Consider the following 25,030-nt stretch of genomic DNA (forward strand, 5'->3'; position numbering starts at 1 on the left):
TAATTAACACCTGGGCACTTATGTGCAAACATAGATTATCCTCACCCGACAGAGAACATCGTAAGTTTATCAATTGTTTGTGATGGATGCTTGAAAATAACAATAATGTCAAATGGGTAGTGGATGGCCATCTCATAGCTTGAACAAAGCCAAAGACCAAGAATTCCAATATAAGCAATTTCTGGAACTTGGGAGTTCAATAGGCTCAATGCTAAGAGAAATAGGATGCTGGGCATTCTTAAGGAATCATACGTAGGGCACATTCTTATAGGGATAGTGTACTTAACTCATTGAGCATCACCCACACCTTTGTATAAACAACCAATTAGGTGAAGAAATGAGGACAACACAAAGCGCCAATCATATAAAACCCATTTGTATACATGAGCACAAGGAAAGATACTGCGATGCACCACAAGCCACATGCCTCATGCATATTACCATCACAAGGAAAGAACTGCTATGCATGATAAGACACGTTCACATTACCATCACTCATTCTCCATGAGGATGAAAATCATCAATAATTGAGCTCACTAGAGGGGGAGGATTGAGGGACCATGGATGAGAGGGCAAGCTCATGAGGGCATGGGGTAAATTTGAAGAAGAGGCTTGCTTGTGAGGCAATGGCTTGATTGGAATGGAGGGGACTTTGAGCAAGGTGGATCCTGCATGTAGCTAACATGTGGAAAGATATCTAATCTAGGTGGAGGATAAGGGTATCTAGATGGTCGTCTATCCGTACCTCGTATTATATTGTATCCCTCATTTAACTAAGACTTATCTTTGGACTTTCCTACTTCGGCCTTTTAAACCAAATTGCATTCAAGTACACACACCTTTACTAAGATAATAGAGAACGATTGCAATGCCCCTTAGCCAAAGGCTTATGCACACAAACCGCATTATATTCATATCTAGATATTTAAGGACATTAATTCAATTACAAGCGACTATTATTAACCCAAATCTTGAGTAACGAGTTTTCCCTTTTGGCATTTATGATAGCGCGCCAAGATCCATAGTGTGCGCCTTATCATGCAAAAACAATCTTGATTGTTACTTGAATTGAAGTCACATGCGTAACCTTGACTCACTCGTTCTCTAGAGCCCCAAGGGCATTAATTGTAGGCAACCCCAAATCTCATCGGCCTAAGCAGCAGGTTGGCAAGGGTATAAAGCTGGTCAGTAGGCCAATAGAGGATCAGCCAGGTCTGCAGCACGACAGCCTGGCAGAGTACACGTTCGGGGTAGGGAAGGGGGAGATCACTGCCTCCCCTATATACAGGTAGTCTCCTCGGTCACAGCAGGCCACTGAGACTCATAGAAGAGCACATAGCAGCAGCGTGAGGTGGTAGATTATATATAGGCAACAAAACCCTATTTTGGTGTGTCAGCCTAGTCCTGATTTCGGAGCAATAAATTGTGTGGTGTTGTGACTGTCTATATTGCTTTACATTTTTCTTCCAATCTGCTTGGCTGGAAGCTAGACCAAATTATTCTAACAAAAATGTTCAGAACTTCCTAGAATTATGAATATTGAAGTGCAACACAGAAGAATAATATATACATTATTAGTCAATGACATTTGGTCAAGTCAGGACAATGGGACTGCTAAGACCTTCTCAAGTACTTCCAAGACAAGTTGACTCAACATAATGCTTCACTCTTGACAAACACAATCAGCTTATGGGATATCACATTTGAAACAGGTTGTGAACTAAAGCATTCATGATCTCAACTGAATCCGTCTGGACCAGGTTTTGTCTATGCATAGATACCTTATCAAAACATTGCCTTTTGCCACCTACACCACCAAGACTTGAAATGCAAACAACCAAAACAATGCAACACCACGTTACAGAGCTATTTCTATGAAGGCTCTGCATGAGCAGGTAAGCACATTCCATTATTGTGTCTGTGTGTGTATGTTTTGACTTTCTTTATGGTATGAACTTGTGTCAAAGTAGGAAAGATCAAAGAAGTGCAATCCAAGAAAGATATAAATCACTCTTATTCATCACAAATAGACAAAAGTGCAGCCAAATGTTACGTCATTTGTTTTGAAGATGTATACCGATGAGTAGTAGTATGGAAATCCTTCCAAATTCTACAGACTGACCAAAAAAAACCCTCACACATCTGACTAAAAGCCACTTTACAAGAGCAAAGCCAAATGTTACAACAATCTGTAGATATACATCGATGGGCAGCAGTAAGGAAAGCTGTAGTACACTTCTGGGGGAAAAGGTGTCCACTGCCACAACCACCGTTATACAGAAATACAACCCTTGTTTCACTGAAGCAATGCTCTTTTCTTTTATAGCCTGTATACATGACAGGAGGGAAGCAAGTTTCATCTCCCTCACAGCACGTTTGTGTGATTTGTCTGCACAACTTCATGTCCGTAAGTACCTATAGAAAACATGAATCGGTTATAGCTGCAGAACTCAGTGTCAACCATGCTTGCAAAAAATGCCAACATGTTATGAAAAAAGCATCCACCTCTAAAGTCATGCAAGATACCGTGGAGCAGCATCTCCTGCACAAATCTTATAAACTCGAGACACCAATGGCTACTCTCACAAGTCCATGTGGCATGAGCCTTGAAATTTTCAAACCAAGCTAAGAGACCTATAAGAAAAGTAGCTCACAATCCCATGATAGGATTATGCAACCAAGTGAGCCCAACTCTTAGCACACCTGTCAAGTCAGACAAAGCCCTTGCAAAACTTGCTAAATGCAAAAACCCAAACCAAAACCATCAGTTTGCAGCCTACAAGACCAGCAATGTCTCCTCAATCAGATCATTGAAAATGGCTCTCTCCACTTCAAGACCCACGGTTTCACTGTCAATTCTGAGATCAAGCCATTTCCCTGCTTTGGCTAAATCCTTGGTCACCAGGTTCTCCAAAGTATCCTGAGCCTCAGATTGTGAGCAAGAAAGATGGCAAACTTCTGTCCAGACATGCTTTACAAGATCCTCCCCCGAAGCCATGGAAAAAACTGTCAGTTTGTCATGATTAAACCATAGGCGGCGGTTTAAAAAAGGTCCTAAATATTCCAGTAAAACTTCATTGACTCTGTCAAAGAGCAGGTGTCTTGTGGAAGTATCTAACAATCCTCCACCATGCTTGCACATGTTGACCATTTGACTGCCCTCCTGGATGTCAGACTTCTTGTAAGAGTAGTTATCTTCAATCTTTTGCAGAAGACAAGGATCAAGGGGCTGACTTGGTGCATACCACCGAGTCAAAATAGCAGTACTGTCACCAGTAAACCCAGAAGCAACCAGTACATCCCTAACATAAAGCATTTCTGGCTCTTTTCCACTGGGACAATCCATTTCAACAATTCCGAAATCGGGAAGATGGCTCAAGGGCACCTCTGAGACAACCATGGTGTCAAAATCACCAACGCCAGGATAAATTTCACTATCTTTGGAATTTATTCCATTCTTGGCTAAGACATCTTCCTCCTGTATTGTCTCCATATCTGGCTCTGCTTCTTGATCATCAAATTTAAGAAGCCGAAGACGCATGCGCAACCCTGCAGACAGTCAGAAACCACAATCAAACAAGATGTAACATACAAGGAAAAGCTCCAAAAAAAATAGTGTCACGCTTTAAACTATCATGCCTTATTTGGGCATACTACGTGAGCCCATCTTGTCACAGTAGTAACCCGCAAGTTTAAAAACCATTGATCCATACCCACATCATCAGCATCCAAGGGTGGGTGCAGGCTATTGTATAAATACATGCTCTCCTCTCATACATGCACACGTTATCCACACACCCATATGAACAACTACTTGCGTCAAGGCCTACTGAGTTTCTGTCAGTACTGTGGAGGTGCAAGGCAGAATACGTCATGGTGAAGGCTTAAGAAGACATTCTCTTAATCAAACCCACAACTGCTTATAAAGATAGATTGAGTTCCTTCTGGTCCCTCCCAGCTGTACAGTCTGAAGTGGAAAAAAATACACAGTAAGAAAATGGAAACCATAGCGCACCGCACTGCTAAAAATAGGAGGCACCAAGTTTAGAGCATGGCACCCATTATAGGCTATCGTTTCTCAAGGGTGAGGATGGTAGGATAGCCCACTTAGATGGTCCTTTTTCAAGGGGGGTTCTCCCAAAAAAAAAAACTCATATCCACACGAACATGAGCACTCATTTGTAATCCTGAAATGAAGGGCAGACCCAATCACGATGAAGGCCTGCAATTATAGAAGGCTGTCATTCACATTGTCTCCAAGCTACAAATGCTTGTGAACTTACCCATCCAGGTACATCCTGAAGCTCAGAAGGAACAGGAAGTTACACTCTTACAATAGACCCGACAGGTTATACAGAGTTATAATACAACTTTTAGAAACCAATGTCTTCTCATTTTAAGGCTGCATACACCAATGAGATCGTACAACAGTAAGTTGCATTCTGAAGGGCCTGGGCTTATAATAATATTATAAGTACAGACATGTTGATGAGAATCTACTAAAAAAACTTGAAACCATCAAAATGGCATCCATGCCATCCATTAATTGCAACTTAAACCCACACTTACAACAGCCAAATGTTCGGAAGCAAAGGGATCCGGAAAAATGAACAGGGGGAAGAGAGAGGGTGGAAGCAGCAAAGAAATTTAGAAATGGTCAAGGAAAGAACAATTATTTCTTGTCAATCATCAAATATCAGCTGCTCTCTGGCTTTTAAAGGATGCCAGAATTTACCTTGCAAATCCGAGCTGATCTCTTTGAAATCCACGGGACTTGCTGTCTCCTCTTGAAAAGGCACATCCAAGACAGAGACAGGGCTAGGCTGCTCAGACTGCACTTTTGGCAATTCATTGTTGGTGCTTGAAGTTGCATCATTTGCCAAGAATGATATCGTTTTAGGACTTGAAGACGAGCTTTCAAATGCATTCTGTAAAAGCAATAACTGCTACAGATCAGCTTGCACTGTTCCAAAGTTAACACCAAAACATTTTCACTCAGTCTTGCAAAACACAGCAGAGATGCACTGTTATGTGCATGCCATATCCGAGCCAGAAGGTCCTTCTTTAAGACTCATCTAGCGGAAACTCGCAACCAGTATTTTTCAAAGCTTCAGACAAACAAATGATTCTTTATTTTGTTAAACCAAAAGCAACAATCTCACAGAAGCCCTATGCTGTTATCCTGTTTACTGATGTTATTATCTCATCCAATAAATGCCAAAAATATGACCACTAAGAGGCTTCATAAAAACAGTGTGGCTTCAAAATTAGCATAGATAAGATCAATCGCAAAGTCATACTCACATCAGGGTCTGTACTGGAAGCAACCATCGCAGTGCACTGTTCTTCACACTCAGCTTTGTTCTCTGACGTTACTAGTTCCATGCAGTTTTCCAAACCAGTCTCACTTGTTGCCATCTCAACTCCAACGTGTTGGATGATCAAATCATCAGCAGCCGAAGAGTCTTCCACAGTTTGGGCAGGTCCCAAAGAACTGTAGTTCTCCAAGGATGACACAGAGGAGTCATTGTCCGGGATTGGACCAGTATCTTCTATCTGGCATTGATCTTTCCGACTTGCAGCAGAAGCGCCTTCACTACATTCTTGAGCAGCAGATTCTTCACTTGGAAAAGATGCATGATCAATATGTTCTTTATTAACAGCTCGTTTCCTGCTTAGAGAGAAGCTACCTTTTAACTCTGATACTTTTCTGCTAAAAATGGATCGCGTAGACGTATCCATTGGCCGCATTGCAGCATCAATTGACCTGCTCAAGCCCACAGCTGAGGTACTAACAGCTTTCTCCAAACCTGTTTCAAGAAATTCACCAACATGCGCCCCTCCTTTCTTCAGTTCCTCCCGATTTCGATCAACAGAAACAGAGACCATCGGGACAGATCGTGATCTCAGCAAAGTCCTGGGAGAGCTATCTTTGCTCTCCTCTCCATTTCTTGAGGAAGGGCCAACTTCAGTATCACAAGGGGCATCACTCCTTAAAAGGTCGTCATCTGTGTCAGTATCTACATGGAAGAGGATTCGTCGATGATTTTGATTTACATTGATACCATCTACACTGTGCCTGCCCAAGGCTTTCAAACCATGGGAAGATTTAGACACTGGGGAAGATTGCCGGCTATCTTCAAGATATCCACTCTTACTCAATACAGCATTTTGCATCTGTGACAGGAGCTCAGCTGACTGTTCTGCACTCATTGTTCTGAAACGCTCAGAGATCCTTCTTTTTCCTTCCTTGCTTCCATGTAAAGCTTCTACGTCAAGGTTCTTATTTTGCCGTGACAATACAGGACTACTTCTGTTGTACTGGTCCCAAGTGAGCCTCCTTGTCGGCACAGAAGCTTCTCCATCACTGCTGCCTGCCAACTCTCCTGCTTCACTTCCGAGTCTGCTAGATTGGGTTCTTCTGCCTGAGGTTGTTGCATTCACAGTGGAGTTATTACTCCTGAAGCGTCCAGAGTCAACCATCAAGTCTCTTGTAACATTTTCCCTCACCTGCCTTGCTATTTCTCTAGCAATCTCTCTAGGATCTTTTGAAGTATCTCTGTAATGCTCATTGACACTTGGCCGTGTATTTCTTCTCTCAGGTTTATAATTATCTCTATTATCCCTCCTGAGCCTCTCCCTTAGCTTTTGGAGAACATCTTTACTGTCATCTCGTATTACCTCCTTTGCGTCAGCAGGATCTTTTGGGGACTTAGGGTAGTTTGGAGATAAAGACTTCAGATTGCGAACCCTTCCTGGGCTTGGCTTCAACACAACTATTCGAGTGGGGACATGACACTCATCACTGCGTCCTCTATTCTCACTGTTCATGGGAGAAGAAGATCTTTTCTGCCGATCTTCCAATCGCAGAGAGTCCTCGCTGACAAAGGATGGAACCATGGAGCTGCTTACAAGGTTTCTTTCCAACATAACATCTGCTCCGGAGCTCTTTTGAAAATGCTGTTCATTTCGGTAGCTTCTCTTCAACTCTGGAGACTCTTTTCGCCGAGATTGAGGCCTATATTCTTCAATTGGATCTGGTGATCGGTGTGAACGCCTGTTCTTCATAGCTTGTGTCGGGATTGCTGGAATAGAACCTACCTGATTGTCCTGCAGATGCCTTGCAAATAGAGAGTTTGGTTCTTGAAGAAATCTCATGAAAAAATCTTTGTTTGACTGCAAAAAGTCCATAGCATCCAGAAATTCTTTTGATTCATGAAGCCTTTCCTGCGGAGCATTTTGTTTTGAGCTAGAGAATTTTTCCTGAGATAGTGCTAGCTTTGTTTCATACAGCTTCTCATGAACAAGCATCTGCTTCGCAGCCAGCTGTAAATCCAGATCATCAAGCCTAGCTGACCTTGGATGGTCCCCCACTTTCTGGCTCTGCCATGCCTCAAATTCCTTTTTAAATTCTTGAAGCTGCTGCTCCTGAGGATGATTGCGGAAAGGGAGAGACTCAAAGCCTGCCCTGTCATCCTCCCAATCAGCTCCCTGATTATATGAACCTTTGGAGGTGGATAGATCTGGCACAGGAAGGGCTTTAGCCTTCCTCGCATAAAGCTTGACATTCTCTGATGGCTTTTCCTCATGGCGTGGTCTTTCCAGGGGTGGCTTGACTACAGACTTCTCTACAGAAGACACTGATGGTTTCTGTACAGTCTTTGATTCAGCAGGCAGTGCATCAAGTCCCATCAGCCGTGCAACAACACTGGGGGCTCGGTTCTTCGGTTCTGGCTCCTTCGATAGCTCTCGGGCTATTAAAGCTTTGATGGGCATTCCACTAGCTTTTTTTGAGGTAGATGATTTACGCAACTCATATCCATACTGCAAAGTGCCAGAAAACATTGTTTTTTAAAAGAAGTATCTATATTTATGGAACATAGAAAGACTCAGCATGCGATACCGAACAACTCATAAGAAAAGCTAGAAAAAAGCCCTCACTTACTGGGATCTCTTCACTTTTGCCGGTATTTGATTTCGGTAGTGCTTCTGGGATGCTGCCTCCGACGTCCAGACTGTTTCTGGGAGCTTCAAGATCTGGGAGATATGTACCCCAGAAAAGATAAGTGCATGCAAGTTTATATTTCACAAGAACCTCAAACTAGAATATATGCCTTGGTGCCGACTGATTTGGTGTTCATTGGTACGAAGTAAACGTGAATCATAAAGCTGTTGTAAATACTAAAAAATGACATTTCCTAGTAAACAAGGGTATAGCAGTCCATCAGAAAACAGTCCATCCACATTTTATCTCACGCTTTAGTCCTATTAAACAACAGCCTTGGCTAGAGATCTAATGGTCTAGTGGTATATTACCTAGCAAAATAAAATTAGTACAATTTCCACCATAACTGCGAGAAGGATCGTTCCTTACCCCCGCCTAGTTTCTTGTCGGTGAGCAATTTTCTCCCAGCCAACGCCTGATTGAAGTCAAACAAATGCATTATGCCACCCATGCAGCCAGGATAGTCTCTACTTGAGTATACTGTTCGTTTACCCGAAGGACTGCTTGCCATAACAATTTAAGACACGCTGAGAGCCACTGCCAGATACAGCGACGACGTCTTTCCAGGGGAGGCCAAAATGTCTGCCATAGTACGAGAAAAATCACAACAGTGTCAGGACCATAGAACCAGAGACACTAAAACGAGTATGATAAGAGCATCAAGGACCCTCTTTCGGAATGGCAAGAGAGGGGAACATGCTACCCAAAAAAGAAATTGAAGAGGAAGGCATTACAATCTATCATCGTGTGCCAGCGTCCACGTTGGAGTTCTAGCGCCCACCTTTCAGCAGGAACTCGAGATCTGAGGTACAGAGATCTTGATATTGCTGGACCTTGAGCTGCGTCAGAAACAGCAGCAGGAAGTCGATGATCTAGCACTGCATTGACCGGAAACAAGGCTTAACGGATTCGTAATCGTCTTTCAGAGTTGCCGTGCCCACGGTGATCGGGTCAAAGTTGGTGTCCCTAGCCTCCCTCATCAATTCCACCGACTAGCCTGGGATCTACGGTCATTCCCAGGAAATGGGCTCCCGCATCAAACTCCTAAACCGTCAGGTAAATTCCCGTTTGCTTCCACCCTGCTCCCAATTTGCGTGACGAGGTCCGCATATTGGAGTCATTTCCTTGAATTTGTGAATTACAAGAACAAGTAACGTGCGTTCTCCGTGAACCCACGTCACGTACTGTTACCGCTTCCCGCTACTGTTGCGTCGATACTACTGTTGGTTACAATTGTTCCTCCCGGCCACGCAAAGGCACTAGAAGGCAGAAGCAAAGTTTTGATCTTTCTGCAAGTTCAAGCTCCAAGCTCATGGCGTGCAGATCTCAAACAAGTGGAGCTCATCTCGCACAAGAGCCAGCTCACGAGCGAAAGGGGAAAAAGGCTCTCAAGGCCACGTTTCAAGTGACGTATATGCAGGGGTCAAAAATTGGAGCGGGAAGAGGAGCGCCAGGGGGCAGGCAGAGCTGGTAAACTTCGCGCCAAGGTCTGTTAATCCTCCCAGGGAGGTCTGTCAGAGCGACATTTGCGGAGGAAGAGGTGAAGCAGCGTCTGAGCAAAGGAAGCTGGAGGTTGGGAGATCGTGCGGGGTAAAAAGGGGGCGATGAGGGGCTAGGATGGGGGGGGGGGGGGTGGAAACAAAGGAGATTCCCGCCCGGGGGGGGGGAGTGCCAGGCTGGGGAGGGATCCGGAAAAGGAGAGGTCGGCTGGCGATGGCCACAATGTCCGAAGAAGAAGAAGCAGAGCTCGCGGTGGCTATGGCAGCAGCAGAGCTCGTGATGGCTATGGCGATTCGCGAAGGTGGTGCAATGGCTATGGCGATGGCGAAGGTGAAAATGAAGATGAAGAAGACGAAGATGATGAAGAAGCCTGTGAAAAGCGAAAGGCGAAAAAAGCACAAGATGCCCCCATCATCACCCACCTCTGCTTTTTCTCGCATGCTCCAAACCACTCCACATTTAACAAAACCGCTTCCAGTTTAGCGGCCTTTCCTTTCCCTTCCCCAAATTTAGCGGCCACACGTTCACAATTTAGCGGCGCCCGCCCCCAACTTTGGCAAAACCGCCTGTTTGTCCTCTCTCTCTCTCGCTCTCTCTCTCTGTCGCGGACCTTTCCACCCTCTGCCTTTTTTTTGGGAGCTCTCCCACCCTGGTAGCGACGCACTAGCTGCAAATCCTGCTGCTGCTGATCATCGACCCTGGTCGCCTTGGCGGCTCCGAGCTGCGCCTCTCTCTCACTCTCATCAATCACATAGCTCCTGGGTGCTTTTCGCTAGCCCCACACTCGATCACATCGAGGCGCACGAAATGAAAAGAAGAATCGAAGTGTTTTCCACAACTACTTCTTCTTCAGAGCGGTCGTGGCGGATTCGACACGCGCTATCGCTTGTTTCTCTCTTTCTCTCGCTCTCACACACTGTTACACAGCGCGCAGATCCAAACAGTTTCGCAACGGCGGATCAAGAATTGTCTCCCTCTCTCGTCTAACTTGTGCAGCTCGAGCTTTAAGCTCAAACCCGAGCGGCGCTCTAATGAGAGCTGAACAGCACTGGCTCACGGGGCTATTAGTTTTCAACCCAATTCGAAGGCCGCGCCCTAATAAATCGCCCAATCATTCTTCCGCCTCATAAATCGAGCAGGGAGACCTTTCCGCGAGCACTGGTGGATGGTGCCATTTGCGCGCCAGGAACATGGGCACTGCGCCCTCTCCGACCGCAACTCGCCCGCCACTGCTCGTTATAGGCTTATCCAACTTTCCACTGTGTTTTGTAGTTCATTTGCACAGGCTGAAACTCAGAAAAATGGGCTCTCATTTCACACCATGCAACTTAAAATCACCCATCTCCTGAAAATCACCCCTGCAATGAGGCAGCCCACCCTTGGACCGAGTTCACCCATGGAAGCCATGATTTCTCGATGTCACAGCTCAGCAGCCTCGCTATTGCTTACTCCATGCCTCAACAGGCGCAAAATCCACGGAGTCGGAGAGGCGCGTTGCACTGAGTAGGAAACTTCATTCAGCCCGAAGCCGAGGAAGAGGAATGCAAGGCGGGTCAGACAACTGGAGCATGGGGACTCTGTGAATCGTCATTTCAGTCGAGAATTCAGACTCCATGGGGACCAACTCCCCATGCAACGGAAAAGCAAGGGACCTTGGTTGATCATCACTGAGGTGGCATTTCCTTGTAGACGCCCCAACACACGGTTGTCAGGGGTAAAAATTCCTCACCAACAAAAACGATTTGACGACGGTCGAAACGATTGGTTCATCAGAGTTTAAATGTGGACTGGAATCCACAGAGGGGGCGAGGCGGGTTGCCCATAGGCACCCCTTAGACTAAGCTAGGAACTTCGGCAACAACCGGAGCCAAAGAATGCAGGGCCGTTTGGAATGCCGGTGCATGGGGTCTCCCATTTTCGAAGAAGATACTTGAAGAAGTGGGCAACGCTAGTCCAGGGGGACTGGCTCTTAAGATATTGCCTATTTTGCGGAGTAGCTGGCGGCAACTTAGTCACTTGGGTGTTCGCCCACCTAAGTTGGTTCCCTGTGTTCGATTCCCTTGAGAGGCCCCTTGCTACTAGAGAGGGGACGGGCGAACAGGCCGCTTGTAGATAGCTATGTGTGTGTGTGGGTGTCTGAGTATTTTAATGTAACTATGTATGTTTTAAGATGCAAAAGCCGAGTGACTTCCAGAGTGTCTTCATTTTCATTGTTTTGAGAAAAAGTTTCCCCCTCTTCATTTTATGGTAACATTTTACTCGCTCTAATAATCATACCCACCCCTCTCTAATAATCATAGTAAGAGGATAGGTCTCTCTCCAATCATGGTAAGAAGATCACTTTACCATCCAAACATGGCCCCACTCTCCTCGATTTTGATGTCTTAACTCCACACCTCACCAACTCTATCTCACCCCGCCACGTCCTTGGGTATCTTGGAGACTCCACATGCTCAGTGCATACAAGTATACTAGTCACCGATTAAAAAACAACTCATGATTCGAATGTCTTTCGCCTGCCACTTTATGTATTTGAATGCTATGCTTGTCAAATTAGCTCCTCGACAAGTTTCACAACAATGTTCCTCGCAAGCACCAATCCCTAGCGCTTCACACACATTATCCTGATTTATGTGAGAACAGACTCCTAGAGTTGGACAAGTTGCCACCCATGTTATTATCAGACTAGTCTGAAAATCATCGCATCAAAAAAACGTGTTCAAATGCTTTCTAAAGGACTCCAACTTGGTTTACATCCTAAAGTGCTTCAAAACGTACACCACCATTATCTCCCAAGGTTGCTATGTCCAAAAGTATTCTAAAATGGATCTGCCACACATCATACTTTGAAATATCTTAGTGGGATTTGTCCAATGTGTTATGGAGTTCCATGCATAGGGGAGTGTTCCTACATTTTTTAACAATGTTACATGTCTGTCAAGTTGTGTTCCCAAAGAACTTTTAACTAATGTCAAGAATTTAATGGTTGGTTCTAAGATTGAAGAGGCAAACGTGAAAAACATATCTGCCTCAATTGTACATCTAGTATTTCTTTATTCCATATGTTCCAAAGAAAAAGGTGATTCTAGCACATAAACTTCAATTAATCAATGTCCAAATGATTTTCGAGGCTCTCCCTAGTTGACATGGCTTGCCTTCAAAGGCCTTTTGTAGCGTTGTCTTTAGGAAAGTCTAATTGAGTGAAAATCAATCTCCCACTTTGATTATGTAGATTAAAATAGTCACTAACAAAGTAGCGAAGTCAAAAACTACTTTTAAGGCAAAGTGCTCTATCTAGTAAAGAATCCTTTGCCATATCTTTGAACCTCCCTCAATGCCATGACAAAGACCACATCTGCTATGTGCCAAAGATTGTTGCATCTTTGAACCTCCCTCAATATTGAGATTAATTGCCACCTAATCACATGTCAATCATGCCTTCTTCTCAAGGGCTCCTTAAAAATGGTCACAATCCAATTTTGCCAAATGGCAACCATCACTTTGGCTCAAAATATCTGCCAAATAGTGTAAGCATATCTTCCACTCATAGAGCTCGCTTATAATAGTAATATGCATTTAGCTACAAAGTTTAACCCCTTTATGCTTATTTATGGGTATGGACCAAGGTGCCTATAGCGATTAGCTTGCAAAAAGTTAAGGTGAAAGCAACTACCAATTTCTTAGACGTGCCAAACGTCCTTCAACATGCTATAGAAAGTATCGTGAGTGCTCAAGATCAAGCATGGCACTATTCTAAGTAAGGTAAGCCACCACTGGTTTTGCAAGAGGGCATGTGGGACTATGTAAAGATACCGAAGGACTCATAGACCATATGTAGTGGTACTTTGTAAGCGACCATAAGAAGCCTTAAGCCTACATCACTCCCCCTTTTCTTATGGCATCCTGCAATCAACTCTATAAAGAGTTGATTCATGCAAGTAATATATATATATATATATATATATATAGAGAGAGAGAGAGAGAGAGAGGCAAGGGGGGGGTATTTCTAAAAAACAAAGAAATTTTAGAGGGAGAGGGAGAGGGATAGGGGAAGACACATTTTTAAAATCCAAAGGAAGTTGGGAGGGAGAGGGAGAGGGAGGGGAAAAGGATTACATTACTTTAGTGGCCTTTCCACAAGTCTAATCAAACTTGAGGGCCTTGTGAACATGCCTAACTTGACTATCTTTACCCACTTCATATGGCCAATCCAATGAGAAATAGCTCATGGGGGGTAAGAAAGATTGCAAAAGGTTGAAGTAGAGGGGCAAATGGATTCCAATGCTTAATTGGCCTTGTTTTATGATCAATTCCATTAAGATTTGGGGCCTCTACCCCACCAATTTTAGAAATTCAATGAAAAAGGATCCTTAGCACACATCTCCTACTCGTGGACCCACTATTTTGGCCAATGTAGTGTCTCCTTTGTTATAGAAAATGTGAAAAGAGAACATCCATGATTGAGATGCAGGGGAAACTGGATTTGACCTTGCCATATGTTCAATACCATCAATTATAAGGTCCTTGTGTACTTGTTGGCATGTTGCCCAACTCGACCACTTTTGCCTACCTGTTTTGACCAATCCAATGAAAAATGGCTTCTTTATCATAAAAACTATGGAAAAAAACCATCCATGGTTGATTTGGATTTTGATTCTTAAATAGACTTTCCATAAGCTCAATTATATCAATTATAAGGTCCTTCATAGTCATTCTCCAACTTGACCATCTTACCAACACCTTGTACGGGAAATTCCATTAATGAAAAATGGCTACTTTAGTATAGAAAGTGTGAAAAAGGATAAGTCGTGCGGTTGAATTGGAGGGGGAAATGTATTCCAATTCTTAAGTAATCTTGCTAGGCTAAGCTATGCTTCTTTGCTATGACGATTGGTTTCATTCGATGACTGAGTATCATTTTAGAGTTAGGCCTCGGCTGGAACTCGATTTGAAAAGGTAGGTTGTTATGCCTTGAGAGACAAGTAGTTGTTTGAAAAGCCTAATATGTAATCTATCAATGGTATCATAATCATATCTATTTCTCCTTTCCTAAATTACTTCTCTTGCTAGTGAGTTGTAGAATTGTAAGCATGTATTTTGGAAGGGATTGAACTAGGTGATCTCTAAATTGCACTACCTTGTAGAGCGATATGTATTGTGGGTTTTCTCATAGTTAACTAATGTACTTAATGTGTTGGAATGTTCATTCCCTTCAAACTTTAGCATACACTCAAATAAAAATATTGCAAGAAAAGTGAATTATCTTGAAGGTACACATTTAGAATGTGCACTTTACATTTTCTTGAATGAGATGATGCCTTGTTTATAAAATTTTCTTGGTCCTTTGTGAGCTTCACATGAGAGATTGATATTCTATCTTAGACCATTCCACTTGCAATTTGAGAATCTTGACACAACCCTTAAGCTTTACATTCTCCTTCTCAACTCAGTCCAAATGGCTCATGGGAATGTTTGCTTAAATTAAGCTTTCACCTCTTGCTTATGTGTTTCACATTTTGGGGCTCATGTTTAAGCAAACTTAGCTCTTGCTTTGCATCTTTGTCTTGGCAAATGGCTTGAAGACGTTCCTTGATGGTCCTCTCCACCTTGTGCTTCCACTTTACCTTTGGTGTTGTAGGGCCATGCATTTTATTTTTGGAGCTCATCTTTAAGCAAATTGAACTATCTTTTTCCATGTTTGTCTTAGAAGAGGACATTCTTTGATGGTCTTTGCCCCCTTGTGTTCCCAATTTACCTCTTTTCTTGCATGGACATGCATGTTTCTTTCAAGGGTTTCCATTTCAGTATTCACCTGCTACACCCTAAATTCTACCACAACAGGACATATAAATTCTCCTAAGCATGGGCCATCCATCACATTCAAGGCTTGGAAAAGGACCACACAATACTAGTCCTTGTACATTTTGACAGCTCTTCATTTGCCATGGTGGTGTTGATCTGGGGGATGACTAGTAGGGACTCCTTATAAAGAAACCACATATCTAATTGGTGTGCCAATTTGTTCTCTTCCATATGCGATTCTTCCACAAGTCACTTTCCCTTGTCAAGAGACATTGATAGTTTGATAGGAGGCTTGGCTAACAACTTGGTGTGTGGCCCTTTGGCTGACTATTCCAACTTGTTTGTTTGTGGTGTTGGTAGTGGTTTGTTCCCATGCAATTTTACTTTCTTTTGCGTCTTTGAAATAAGTCAACGTATAATTCCTCTATGAAGTCCGTCAATTTAGTCCATCCCTTGCTTGTTCATAGTTTTTCTCCTCCTTGTGTGTGTAGGATAGTGTGTGTGCCCACATAGCACACCTTTTGTTTTCCTACCTTCAATTTCTTTACTTCGTCCTAAAAATGTAAAGTAAAGAGCTTCCCCCAATTCATACACCCTCTCGATGTTGCCTTCAAAGCCTTCTTGACTAGTATTCAATGGATTCTCTTGAAAGGGAAGTTTTTTTTTTGTTTTGATTCTTTGCATTTTTGGTGATGTAGCTTTGGTCTTGTAGCTAGGTTCCATCTAGGAATAGTTTTTCACACTCCCATTCATTGTCTCCTATGAGTCTTTACCCTCAGCTAGAAGTTTAAAAGTTGGGGCTACTTCTACCTTCTTGATAGTGATTTGTTTCCCCTTAACTTAGAATGTCTTTGTTGTGGCATTGTATGTGGTGGTGGACTCAATTTCCATTATTTAGTGAGTCCAAGGATCCATGGAAGCTCCTCAAATTTAAAGAATCCTATGAGGTGGAACTAGTTGAGAGCTAGCAATGGCCATCCTCTCTTTGGAAATGGGGTGAATGTCAATGCATTTTGGCTTCTCGAACTTCAAATTTAGATTCTTTGGAAATCGGAAGCTCATTCTTCTTCTCAAATCCCTTTTTATTCGAAGGGATATTATCCATTTGGGCTTGCTAGGAGCTAGGTTTGTGATGCAATAATCTAGGATGTGGTAGGGGTAAGAGATTTCGCTGTGTGTAGATGGAATTTGAATGAGAAAATAAGGGCATGAAATTGTAGAGATCCTAAGTAGTAAATAGTGTAGACTTCTCTTCTACATCTACCCATTAATTGCCAACTCACTACCCCTTTACTGATGATGATGTCATCATTGTCATGACATTCCCTTGTGTCATGACATCATAACCATTTAATGCTTCTTGCTTTTGGGGGTTCATGGCTTTGTTTGGTGCTTCCTCCATTAATTATTATACTTATGTGTAGCATAAGTCTTGATTTGACATGGAAAACTATGGCCACTCAATGGGCTCATTGTGGCTACTATGACACATTATGCTTGGGGCCAAAACTCCTTTATCTTCATTCCATTGATTTGTTTTGACAATTCATTATCCCTTGTGAAGCCTTTCAAGATGATAGCCCCATTATCAAAGCACTTTTTGAATTGGTATAATTTGACCCATATGCAAAGGATGTTTACTTCCTTGCTTCTAGTGGAGCAATATAAAGTAGCATTGCATGCCTTATTTCTATATTCTTTTCTTAATTTGGTGGTCATGTTGTGCCTGTATTCTCCACTAAATTAGGCTTTGCCAACTAGCCTGCTCTTAGGTGCAATTCATAGATCTTGGATAACTAATCGAATCTTTTCTATTGGGCTTCTTAGCCATTTGTTTGTTGGGCATACACTCATTAAAATGAAATGATTGGGGACCAGTAACTCCACACAGTACTGTGTTCCTATCAAATCTGGTTCAGGGTAATAAACAATTCCAAGTCTTGAAGCAATGGTACAAGTGGAATTCCTTGTTCCTTAAACTAGGAACAAGGAATTCCACTTAAGGCACAAGGAATTCCACTTGTACCCTTGCTTACCTTGAACCTAATTTGATAGGACCAGAGTACTATATGTGGAGTTTTTGGTGCCAATCGTTTTAGCGTTCTTTCACAATTTTGTGAAGAACCATTTTTAGCATCTTATTTATGGCTTTGGCTTGACCATTCTCCCTTTGCTAGTAGGTCATCAATTTCTCATCTTGAATGAGGAGTTCACTCATCATGTGATTCAAGTACTAAATTGATGAAATCCTATGTCCCTCCTAATGGGGAATTTGGATGTGCAGATGATGTTCTCAAGAAAAAATCTTGTCGAGATGCTCCCATGCTTCATGCTATGTATCTCACCAATATTTTGCTTTGGTTGATTTGCTGACATAATCGATTGCCACCAATATGTTCTTGTTTCCCCCTATAAGGATCAAGTAAAGAAGTTTCTCTTTTATTTTGGTAGCATGTCACTATTTGTTATCTTATGCTTTTTTTTTGGGGTTGCTTCTTTAAAATTGGTTGCTTCTCTTCTCTTTGGCTTTTGAGTTGCTTGCTACTACTTTTTATTATTGCATGCTTTGTATGCTAGATGCTATGCTTCTTTGCTTTACTTATTTGTTGCTCCTTATTCACTTCTCTGTATTTGCTACTACACTTTGCTTCTCTGCTTCATTTCTATTGCTCGCTACTGAATTGTATAATCAGCCATACTATTATTAAAATTATTATATCAAGTAATGGATGGTGAATAGATTTCTCTGGTCTTTGAAAATCCAGCCTGTCCACCCATTGACATGCATCACACTTTTTGCAGTGCCTTGCAACATCTGCATATGTGCTACTTCATTACAATACCACACTCAAAATTTTTGTTATGATGATGTCAGTGGAAAAGTGACCACCTATGATCCTTAATGGGCTTCATTCATTTCGATTTCTCTCTCATGTGGAAATATGCGCTATCAGAGCCCCTTTATATAAGTGGCCAATGATTAGCATGTATTTGTTCGGTGAGTGTAATACTTTGCCATGATTAACTCCTTCTAAAAGGCACTCCATATCATTCAACTCGGCACCACAATATAGACATGTCAACCACCAAGGCCAAGGGTGCCTCTTCAACCTATTACCCGAATTCACCAATCAAGCCACAAGGGGCTACGAAGGGCCCATGTCCAAAACCCCTTGTGGGCCAAGCACCTTGAAAAGACTTGAGTAAACCAAAGACAAACCCGTCAACCAAGGGCGGCATAAGATGAACCACACGGGTATGTGAAAATCAAAGATGCCACAGTGCCTCAAAGTCCACGCCAACCAAATCAGACAACCAACCATTTCCATCGATACAGCTAGCTACTACAAAACAATTGCACTTGATTCATCTATGGTGAATCATGATGCCTATATAGCAGTCTAGAAAGTCCAGAGATTGTCATGACCATTTGTCAACCATTTGTGATAGCCCCCACAATCATGCACACAATCGATCCAAAAATCTGGTTCCAATACCACTGGTAGGCAAAGTAGAATGCATCGCATGTCAACTGGGGACACAGAGTATGGGATGCCTTTGATCCCCCATGTCTTAGCTATTCTAAGACCTCTCCCTCTCCCAAAAATCTTGGGATGAGGGAAAGGGGCTTCCACCCCTCAATGTATTCAAGTCTCTCAAGAGTTTCCATTTTCATATGGGATTATCCAAGGCCACAAAGTACATGTGTCAGCCAACTGCCAAGGGCGCCTCTTCAACCTATTACCCAAATTACCAATCAAGACACGAGGGGGTACCAAGGGGGCTAGCCGATATTCAACAGGCTAAACCAAAAATCTTTAATACCATCTCAATACCATGTTGAAGTGAATAAACAACTCAAATACTCAACACACACTCCTTGCTTATGGGAGAGAAGACGTGCTAGCCTATTGGCTATACAAAATTTACAATCTTCTCTCTTACTATCAAAATGAAGATGAGACAATATATATTGAACCCTAATGTGGGTTTCCCTAAGTCCATAAGGACTATCCATAATTGGAATTAGGTCCCTTTTGATTTTTTATTCCCAACCATCTAACCCAAGTATACAACATATACACATATGTCCCACCATATGTGGATGGGTGATGACTATATCCCAATGACCATGAAATTGAAAATATTTTAAGTCCTTCCAATAATCTATAGAAAATAGATAATATTCTATCATCCTTATTAAATGCTCATTTATGTTCCCTAGCTCTCATACTTTCTACTTTAACCTCGAAGCTTCAGAAGTCCTTTGTGGTGGGCATGGTCTTCCTTCATTTATCCCTCAAAACATTGTCTATCACTATCATAACATGGCTAGTCAAATGGTAGAAATTTCCAATAGTTGGGATATAGACACGTTTTTAGATGATAGATCACTCTTAAATCTCTAATAGAGAACTTAACATCATCAAATGATTACCACATGTTAGGCATCAATGGTATCTCTTGTTCTTAAGACTACAAAAACATGCAAGTATCCTAACCTTAAATCTATGAATTTGATACTCATGGAGCACAATGCATGGATGATCTGCAATACTATGACATGAAATATAACATTTAATTATGCAAAATTGAAAAAAAGATTCGCATTTCTACACCATCAATGGATCATAATACAACAACGCCTTTGTCAATGCTTGTAGGTACATGTCCATGTTCTTTTCCTAGTTCTCCTATTGAGACAAAATTGCATATGAATATGATTAGATTATCCTCTTAGATTTAGCATAAGGTAAGACATGTGTTAAAGGTCAAAAGAGGAAACACTTCCTCTTACCAAAAATCAATAACATCCAACATGATATGCTCTTTCTTGGTGGACTTAAATGGAAGTTCAATGTTGTCTTTGACAACTAAAATAACCCATGTGGACTACTTTGTTAATATTGTGATACAAATGGACTAATGCTATCCATACAAATCCCTATCATGACACTGCAAGGATGTATCCTAAATATTGGATAGATCCTTTCAAATATATTAAAATGTAAATGCACCACTTTGGAAATTGTTTTCAAGCCAAACCATGTACACAACCAAATTTGAGCACCAAAACCTATCTCAAAGATGAATAAGTGCCACAATACCTTTCTTGGCACCATTTTAGAGCTTGTTATATCATCCTTGAATCGCTTGAAGCACTCTTCTCTAGCCTTCACACAAGCTAATACGTAGAAGAGGTGAGAGGATCTAGGAGAGATGACATAAATGTAGGAGGAGGGAAGCATTCAAGATACTGGGATCTCTATAAGCTATGTACATGCTCTATTGAAGTATTCAAGACACTAAGATCTCTATAAGCTATGGACATGCTCTATTGAACATGATCTTTTACAATATGCACATGCTCTATTGAACTTGATGAAAAATACAAAGATGAGACAAAGATATATACAACTCTAACTAAGAAACCCTAATGGTCTCTTCACACTTAGTCCACACATATGGTACATTCCCATATCACCATCCTTAATCTATACAAATGGGATATTCCCATATCAACACCCTTTTCTATGATATATGAACATAGTGCAATTGATGTCATCAGCACCACCTCTTAAATTACACTCCATAAGTAGAGAGTGGAGTTACATTGTCTTCTTGATTTTGATTTTCTAATGAAGAACAAAACCTAGTCAAAAGGAAACTTTAAAATTTTTTGGTCAAATTTTACATTCCCACACTTAGTCTACAAGTATGGGACATTCCCACATCAACATTCTTGTCTACACTTTATGAACATGGTCTAATTGAAATCCTCAACACCCCTTGTTAAATTGCACTCCATAAGTAGAGAATGGAGCATGTTACTCAAAAGGAAAATTGAAAAGAATTCATTCACTATATGAGAAATATCTATGGAAGATAGCCCAAGTGAAGCAAAACTACAACCTATGGGAGATGAAGAAAACTACTTATCCTTCTCCTTTCCTAACAAAGTTCCTAACAAAGAATGCATGGCAAGATTGTATAAAATGTGGCAGCTAGCTAGTAAGAGATCTTTACTAATTGTTGCATGAGTGGTATTGTGGTTGGGTTAAAGATCCTCTAAGTTTTAAAATGTACTCTTGTTTGATGAAGGTAGCTGACTTAATTCTAGAAATTTTATCGAGTTTGTGAAAAGATGAGATGGTGGTTGTGCATCTTCAAACACTATATCAGAAATCTTCAAAGAGATGGTATTGCCAACATAATAGCATAGCTTGCAATGTTGATCCAAAAAGTCAACTATGGACTATTTAGTATTTAAATGATCCATTGGATATTAAAACATTGTTTTTCATCAAACTTTGAAAAATTGAAATGTTTGAAAAGTAGATCTAGGGGTAAAATTTCTATGTTCACCTTCAAGAATAACATCAAAATATTAAGTAGCACTATGGGCTATTGACATGGTTTGATTTTCTAGTAGCATTGTTGAATTTGGTATTATTGAATGAGAATCAAGCGTCTAAAAAACATAATCTACATTTAGCATGACTAGCTTAGGTTGCCTTGTGACAAAATCGTCATTGTAGTAAGTGTCCATGTCCATAAACTCAAGATAAGAAAACTTCTATGCATGCATAAGTGCTTGGCTTTGACTTTATCTCTTTGAAATAAATTTATGCATAGAACAAAAACATATGCTAGGTCTTAATTGTATTGAAATAATTTTGTGGTTGAAAGTGTTAGAAATATCTTTCCAATGAAAGTGTTAGAAATATCCTTCAAATGAAAGTGTTTTCCAATGAAAGGTCTTAATTGCATTGAAATAATTTTGTGGTTGAAAGTGTTAGAAATCTCCTTCCAATGAAAGCAAGAAGAGTGCATGGGTAGTAGGTTTTGGCAATGAGATGCACGCTTGAGGATTTAGGGATGAGGATTTAAATCCTTATTTTTGTATAAGTACACACACATTCGAAGTGTGTGTGTGAAAATGAAATCCAAACACTAAAAGTTGGAAAAGTTCTTGTCTCTTGCCCTTGTTTCCACTTTTGAGTTATTCTTGAGTGAGCTTCCACCATGTTTTTGAGTGCTCTCTCTCTCTCTCTCTCTCTCTCTCACTTAGATCCTACTTTTCTACATGGTATCAAAGCTCTTGGTTGCTCTTTTCCCACTTCTCCTTAGCCTTGTCATGCGTAGCCCTTTTTGGTGAAGTAGATTTGTGGTTATTGCTAAAGGTTTTATAACCTTGCCAAGGGATTCCTTCATTCATGTAGCTTTGGGTTATGTCAGTTTGGCAGAAAAGTTGTTCTTGAAGAAGAAATGCTTGCAGTAGCAACTCACAAGGTCTCGGCTATCTATTGTTGACGACTTGGTTTTTGAAGGCTATGGCTATTTTATACAATATTTCTAAGTTTCATTCTACTATTCAATGCTTTACTAGAAGGGATGAAGCTCCTAGTAACACTCTATAGACAGTTAATGTAATCATGCTATTATTAATTTGCTCAACAAGACTCAAAAGACTTGCAAAAAACTAGGGGCTTTGTTGCCAGTTTATTTTCGTGGTAGGTCCTTTTCATACTGTATTTTTATCACAACTATTTTATTAGAAAGATTCTCTTCTATCTATGGCTGTGTGACATTCTTTTTATAAAACAAGATATTTCAAATTTTCCAAACAAAAGGAGGTTCAACGTCGCTAGTTTCTCAAAATTATATTCAATTACTCGTCGCATTTCTTTTTGCCAGGCTGTCTATTCAAACATGTGCATAGTGCTCTCTTGGCAAAACATTAGAAACAAGCATCATTTCCTTTAGTTCATTGGTTTTGCCATGAGAGCTCCTCAATGCCCTTGTAATCTCTCTCAAAAGCATGGGAGGTCCTATGAAAAACTTGGAATTTTGAAGCTATGTTTATAGATGGCCATCCTCTACAGGTTTACAAGACGATTTGGAGGTGCTAGTTGAAGGCTATTTTTTCTGTTTCTCTCAAAAGATTTTGAGGATTGTTGGGGCTGTTTTTTTGTCACCCATTCTTAGAGGAGAATCTATTATAAATTTTTTTATCTAGTACCAGACGGTGGTTCATTTATGATGTTTAGCTGTTGTTGAAAGAGTGATTGTAGCAGCAGCCATCGGTTTGAAGAAATATCACTTGATGTTGTTTCATTTGCCAAGAGCTTCTTGTCTCCAATTCATCATCACTAAAGTTGTTGGAATTTATTTGAAAGATTATGAGAGCTCAATATAATTATAAAGAGCGTTGGAATTATTCCTAAATTTTTTGAATTAAGTAGTACAAATGACGCATATTTGCTTGAAGATCTACCGTGATGAGTCTCAGTGCCATGACAATCATTTGTTACAAATTCTTTCTTCATTTTTTATGGGAAGGTTCAAGGTAAATAACATGAAGATGTTGCATCCTATGGCTATCATATCCAAACATTTTAATGATTAAGCAATTATTGAAGTTATTTATAGAACTTTGAACATTACTGTTCATGAAATTTTATTTGAAAGTATAATAACAAGAAGCATCTTTGACTAATTACATATCAAACTATGATGCACTATAGCATAAACATTCAAGTGTTGGATGCTCTATGGCATGTCAAAATTAATTCAAGTGAATTGAATGCAATAGCATTGGATGCAAGATGGCATGCCAAAATTGATTGAAGTGAATTGCATTTGATTTGCATGCCTGAAATGATCATGTTGAAGGATCAATGCATATAAAATTTTGACTTACTCACATTGTAGCAATTGGCTTTAAAGCAAGTGCCTTGAGATGAGACAATATCATCCCCATTGGTATGCAACAACAATGGAGAAATTCCAAGATGGAGATACTATAGTAGAAGTAGTTTGATTGAGTAGAGCCTCATTACAAAGATTCAAATTTATATGTACACGCATATTGTTCCTATCACCTATTTAAAGAAAAAAGTAAGTATTTTAATTAATTAACTTATTGTCTCACAGTGAGGTCTATGATCCCATTGCACAAGAAATAGGGAGAGAGGATCAAGGCAATAAGAGTGACAAGTCTAATTTTGCTGGATATAGTAAATAACACAAAGGAGGAGATGCTCTAATGAGGGAGTCCTAAAGCTAAATCCTCCTTTTCGATGTGGTTTTTTGGGACCTTCTAGGCATTGATAAGGCTTAGCTACTCCATTGAAAATTCTATTTGGAGCTAAGTTTCTCCTTGGGGTGTCACATTTTTAAAAACACACACTTAAAACAAAACTATGTAACATGTTCAAGAAACTCAAGGATTTGAGTTGCTTCTTGGTGGATGTGACATTGAAAAACCATGTAACGAGCATGTTTCATCTTAAATTTGAGTTGCACCTTGGGGTGTCGCATTGTAAAAAAACCATATAACATGTGCAAAGAAACTCAAGGGGTTCCCCAAAAAACATGTAAGTCCCACATGGGTTCAAATGTAGGGAGCACATGTTTAAAATTTTATCTTTTTCATTCTTGCATTTGTTGTTGCTTCCAAGTTGCTCCGCTTGGCTCTCTTTGAGGGATATGATTTAGAGCTCAAATGCTACTTAGATACTTTTAGTTGTCTTTCAAAATTTAATATTTGCCCTCATGAGTTGATGGTGATATGAATTTCAATGTACAATTCTTTATTGTTAATATATACAAAATATCTTTTTTGCCAAAAAATTTTACATTTTTAGTGACTAATACTATGACTTTTGTTTGGGTCCCTAAGTAGCTCTATTTTGAATCAATTTAGGACTCAATTTGTGA

At 40.8% G+C, this 25,030-nt stretch overlaps 1 protein-coding gene across 3 annotated transcripts; it reads right to left on the bottom strand.

Moving 5' to 3' along the window:
* Nucleotides 1-2,018: 2,018 nt before the first annotated feature.
* Nucleotides 2,019-10,524, bottom strand: LOC147887152 (uncharacterized). Of its 3 annotated transcripts, XR_015543233.1 has the most exons (7): nucleotides 8,740-10,524; nucleotides 8,375-8,587; nucleotides 7,946-8,037; nucleotides 5,305-7,824; nucleotides 4,736-4,928; nucleotides 2,506-3,549; nucleotides 2,019-2,415 (listed from the first exon to the last, which is right to left on the bottom strand). XR_015543233.1 is itself a non-coding variant. In XM_087394824.1 (6 exons), the coding sequence occupies exons 2-6, from the start codon at nucleotides 8,514-8,516 to the stop codon at nucleotides 2,777-2,779; spliced, it is 3,720 nt and encodes a 1,239-aa protein (XP_087250950.1). In that variant the 5' UTR covers nucleotides 8,517-8,587; nucleotides 8,787-10,524; the 3' UTR covers nucleotides 2,019-2,776. The 3 variants fall into 3 exon arrangements, 2 of the variants coding, with proteins under 2 accessions (XP_087250950.1, XP_087250949.1); XM_087394824.1 differs by having other exon boundaries at nucleotides 2,019-3,549; nucleotides 8,787-10,524; XM_087394823.1 differs by having other exon boundaries at nucleotides 2,019-3,549.
* Between the last annotated feature and the right edge of the window lie 14,506 nt (nucleotides 10,525-25,030).

This window comes from Dipteris shenzhenensis, chromosome 23 (assembly GCF_047967505.1).
Source record: "Dipteris shenzhenensis isolate YYH24624 ecotype China chromosome 23, Dip_SZ_1.0, whole genome shotgun sequence".
NCBI classification, from domain to species: domain Eukaryota; kingdom Viridiplantae; phylum Streptophyta; class Polypodiopsida; order Gleicheniales; family Dipteridaceae; genus Dipteris; species Dipteris shenzhenensis.

Coding starts and splice junctions, on each gene's coding strand:
- LOC147887152 (XM_087394824.1), bottom strand. CDS start 8,516: ATGGCAAGCAGTCCTTCGGGTAAACGAACAGTATACTCAAGTAGAGAC. Junction 8,038..8,374: donor CGACAAGAAACTAGGCGGGG/GTAAGGAACGAT, acceptor CATATCTCCCAG/ATCTTGAAGCTCCCAGAAAC. Junction 7,825..7,945: donor GCAAAAGTGAAGAGATCCCA/GTAAGTGAGGGC, acceptor GGCACTTTGCAG/TATGGATATGAGTTGCGTAA.